The sequence below is a fragment of the Pelobates fuscus genome, chromosome 1, assembly GCF_036172605.1.
Source record: "Pelobates fuscus isolate aPelFus1 chromosome 1, aPelFus1.pri, whole genome shotgun sequence".
NCBI classification, from domain to species: Eukaryota; Metazoa; Chordata; class Amphibia; order Anura; family Pelobatidae; genus Pelobates; species Pelobates fuscus.
Window position 1 is genome coordinate 310634064 of NC_086317.1, and position 4550 is coordinate 310638613.

Genomic DNA, 4550 nt, shown 5'->3' on the forward strand with positions numbered 1-4550 from the left:
GATTTAGTTTACTGTACTGTTTGATGAGGCTGTGGGTGAGCTATATTGCCCGGTGACATCACCCACTTCCCTTCTTCAAGCTACTGCTGTTTGGCATTGGGGAAGCCATGCAATGATTGCAGCAGGTCCCCCGAGTGGAGGTGATGGGAGACGCGGTCTATATCAATATGTGTGTTTTTAAAGGGGCTACACATTCCCAGCTTCTACGACACTTTGCCTAAATTAAAAAGCAACCAATCGAAACGGCCGGAAGGGGGCAGGGAGGGGGGGGGGGGGGATGTGCGCGTCCTGAGCCAGTCAATGCCTTGGTGTCAATCACCCAGCGTGGAGCCAATCAGCAGGGGCCCTGCACTCTGCCTGCTAGTATTTGGGATAGTGTGGTGGTGTGCGCGCTGCGAGCAGGGTAAACATTCTCCAGTCCCCGCTCTGTGAGGGAGGGACACACTGAGCTGACACAGACACACAGGGGGGAGGCTGATCCCCAAATCCAGACAACTTCCCTGGAGTTAGTGTGTGAAGGAGGGAGCCCAGCTAACAGCCTGACACTGGAAGTACCCCGCCTGGCATTGTAGATACCCCGCCTGGCACTGGACATACCCCGCCTGGCACTGGAGATACCCCGCCTGGCACTGGAGATACCCCGCCTGGCACTGGAAGTACCCCGCCTGGCACTGGGATGATGTGCAGGACTGTAGTTTGGAGCCGGAGGTGACCGGGCACCCAGCCTGCTCAGGAAGGACAAGTTCAGCCGATGCAGGAGGGGCAGCGCTACCCCAGCAAGTTTGGGACGGGAGATCCGGGAAAGTTGTTGAGAGAGCGGTGAGTGCCCGGGGGAGCCGGCCGGTCCCAGTGAGGGAGGCTCGGTCCAGCAGGTGAAGTGATCGCTGAGTGGAGGCAGGAGGGGGGGCTCACTCACTGGGCTCATCCTCCAAGGACAAAACTGCATCTCAAGGGGGAGCCGTACACCGGGTGCGGGGCAGGAGAGCACGAAGCCCCCAGCCTGTGGATCCCGAGCGGCCGGGGGGAAGCGATGGCCACAGCGGCTTCTAACCCCTACCTCCCCGGCAACAGCATCCTGTCCTCGGGCTCCATCGTGCACTCGGACTCGGGGGGCGGAGGGGGGATGCAGCCCGGCAGCGCGGCCGTCACCTCGGTGTCAGGAGGCTACCGGGGGGACCCCTCCATCAAGATGGTGCAGAGCGACTTCATGCAGGGGGCCATGGCGGCCAGCAACGGGGGGCACATGCTGAGCCACGCCGCCCACCAGTGGGTCACGGCGCTGCCACACGCCGCGGCGGAGGCGGGCTCGCCCTGGTCCAGCAGCCCGGTGGGGATGACGGGCAGCCCGCAGCACCCGCAGCAGCAGCAGGACGTGAAAGGAGGAGCCGGGAGGGACGAGCTGCACCCGGGGGCCGCCCTGCACCACCGACCGCCTCACCTCGGAGCGCACCAGGGACACCCGGGCGGCTGGGGGGCCATCCAGTCCATGGCCAGCGGGGCGCAGCAACAGCAACAACAACAAGCCCTGCTCTACTCCCAGGCCGGGGCTTTCACTGTGAACGGCATGCTGAGCCCTCCCCCGGGGAGCCAGAGCCTCGTACACCCGGCCCTGGTCAGGGGAGACACGCCGGAGCTGGGGGAGCACCCCGGACACCACCACCATCACCACCACCAGCACCAGCAGCATCACCAGCAGCAGCCACAGCAGCACCACGCCGGGGTGAACAGCCACGACCCCCACTCCGACGAGGACACCCCGACCTCGGATGACCTGGAGCAGTTCGCCAAGCAGTTCAAGCAGCGGAGGATAAAGCTGGGCTTCACCCAGGCGGACGTGGGCCTGGCCCTGGGGACCCTGTACGGCAATGTCTTCTCCCAGACCACCATCTGCAGGTTCGAGGCGCTGCAGCTCAGCTTCAAGAACATGTGCAAGCTGAAACCCCTGCTCAACAAGTGGCTGGAGGAGGCCGACTCGTCCACGGGGAGCCCCACCAGCATAGACAAGATAGCCGCCCAGGGCAGGAAGAGGAAGAAGAGGACCTCCATCGAGGTGAGCGTCAAGGGGGCCCTGGAGAGCCACTTCCTCAAATGTCCCAAACCCTCAGCTCAGGAGATCACCAACCTGGCGGACAGTCTGCAGCTGGAGAAGGAGGTGGTCAGGGTCTGGTTCTGCAACCGGAGGCAGAAGGAGAAGAGGATGACCCCACCGGGGATCCAGCAACAGACGCCGGATGATGTCTACTCCCAGGTGGGTACAGTGGGAGCTGACACGCCGCCCCCTCACCACGGGATGCAGACTAGTGTGCAATGACTGGAGTGGGCGCCCAGCAGCTGTCTGACCAGGGAAGACACGGGAGGACCTCATCACTCACAGCCACACTCACCTAGACTGCTGGTTTTTTATAAATAGCTCTATAAATACAGATACAAACCTCCAGAGAGAAAGAGAGAGAGAGTCACATCCACAGAAAGAGAGCAAATGTGTAGGTACTGCTGAGGCACAAGGGTGGAGATGCAGAATGCACCAAAAAAAAAAAAACTGCAGATGTTCCTTTTTAATATATATATTATATTTTTAATATTGTTTTTATTTGCCTTATGACGTCCACCCAGTTACATCTATGGATTTCCCCACTGTCAATTTTTTACCCTCTTTTGCTCCCAAGACCATGCAATATGTTTTGCTCAACACAAGACAAACAATAGGCACGTTTATTCTTTATATATATATATATATATATATATATATATATATATATATATATATATATATATATATATATATATATATATATATATATATATATATATATATATATATATATATATATATATTTTTTTTTTTTTGTCTGGTGATCCCCAAAAGTAAATGATCGAGAGTGGCCTGTTTGTGCTGCTAGCTGGGATTGCAGCATTCACAAGTCGTGTTTCCCTGCCTACATGTCGTACATTGGGAACAAAATCTGATTGCATTGAAAGCCAAGCAATTAAATCTACATATAGCACTAACATGACTGTCAACAAGCTTTGGAATATACCCATACTGGAAAAAAAAAAAAAAAGCAAGCTAAAAAAAAGAAAAAAAACAACAGCAACACAGTCACAATAACAACACAGGGGTTCGATTTTGGGTACCTTGACTTTATGCTCCACACCAGCCAACTGTATCAAGAAGAGGAATCATCCTATGATGTCAAAATCTTTTTTTAAATCATTTTGGTGGCATTTTGTAATTTCAGAACTTTAAAAAAAAAAAAAAAAGCTTTCCCTATCTTTTTTTTCAAAATTATTTTTTGGACTGATTCCCATTAACAAAAAAAATGGTTTAGGGAAATAAAAAAATAATAATAATTAAAAAAAAGACATCTGCAGCTGCACTTATGGTAACTTCCCTTCACCTAAATACGTTGCCAGTAGGAATGGGTGCTGAGGATGACAATATATATAATACTGCAATTTCCAAGCAGTGTTTCTTTTTGGTAGTGTTTTAATAAACAGACTTAAAAATAAACAAACGGACAAAAAAACGTTAAACATGTTAGATCGGTTGCTGATCTAAAAAAAAAAAAAATTGCTTTATATTTTCATCAAATGACTCCTTTTAATATTTTATTCAGAATACCTATGAACTGCTGCAAAACGGTAATTTATTTTTCCCCAAAATCTTGTATTAAGTGTTGTTTAAAATATTAATTTTCTTTGTTTTGTTTTTGTTTATTTTTTTATTTCAACGAGCACAAATCAAAATTTGAGAAAGAAGTATGGACAGTTAGATTGAAATGGTCTCTTTTGATGTGATCATCTGATTGTAATTTAATTTTAGTAGTGGTTCCTTTACGAAAAGATTGAGAAAATAAATTTGTTAGAAATGGTGGAAAATCTGTGTCTGATGCATAAAACAGATATTGGTGGATAAAAGTGATTTCAGGCAAAACATGTGTTCAGATTTTATTTTCTATTGAATATTGGGAGTAGGTGTGAGGATTATTAACGTTTCTTAGATTTTTTCAGTGGTTTTTTTTTTTCTAGCAACAGACATTTTAAGTCATCCTCAAACTTTTACCATATTGTCAATACTTCCCTAATGAAAAAAAAATGTATGAGTGTTTTTTTTTTAAATCAAACCGATTCAAATGTCATATGTGTTTACAAGTAGCATAGCACCTACATGCAAATAGAATTGGTTTGCCTATTTCTGTTGAATTTATTAAAAAAGTGTCCATTACATGGCTCCCTAAATATAGACTCATTCATTAAAATGTCATCAATGACATTCTACACACATTAACATTCAATAGATGGCTTAATAAGTGTGTTGGAATTGCACTGTTCATAGTGTGAATTATATTTGTGGTTTTTATATTGCGTTTCTGGGATTGCATTGCGAATTTCATTAGGGCTGTTTCTATTTTTTTTTTCTTTGTCCCATATCCATTTGTGTATTGCTAGGTTGAACCTTGAACAGACCGGTTACACTGTATTCTTCATACCGTGCATTAACCCCTGACAATATTTACTATCACCTTTATGTGGAAATTACTGCAAGTCTG

At 47.7% G+C, this 4550-nt stretch overlaps 1 protein-coding gene across 1 annotated transcript; it reads left to right on the top strand.

Annotated features, from left to right (window-relative positions):
- The first annotated feature begins 351 nt into the window (after nt 1-351).
- On the top strand, nt 352-2700 carry POU3F3 (POU class 3 homeobox 3). The gene is made up of 2 exons (XM_063444635.1): nt 352-551; nt 615-2700. The coding sequence occupies exon 2, from the start codon at nt 1031-1033 to the stop codon at nt 2309-2311; it is 1281 nt and encodes a 426-aa protein (XP_063300705.1). The 5' UTR covers nt 352-551; nt 615-1030; the 3' UTR covers nt 2312-2700.
- Nucleotides 2701-4550: the final 1850 nt, after the last annotated feature.

Excerpts from the sequence above, each read along its gene's own strand:
- POU3F3 (XM_063444635.1), top strand. The coding sequence starts at position 1,031 with ATGGCCACAGCGGCTTCTAACCCCTACCTCCCCGGCAACAGCATCCTG.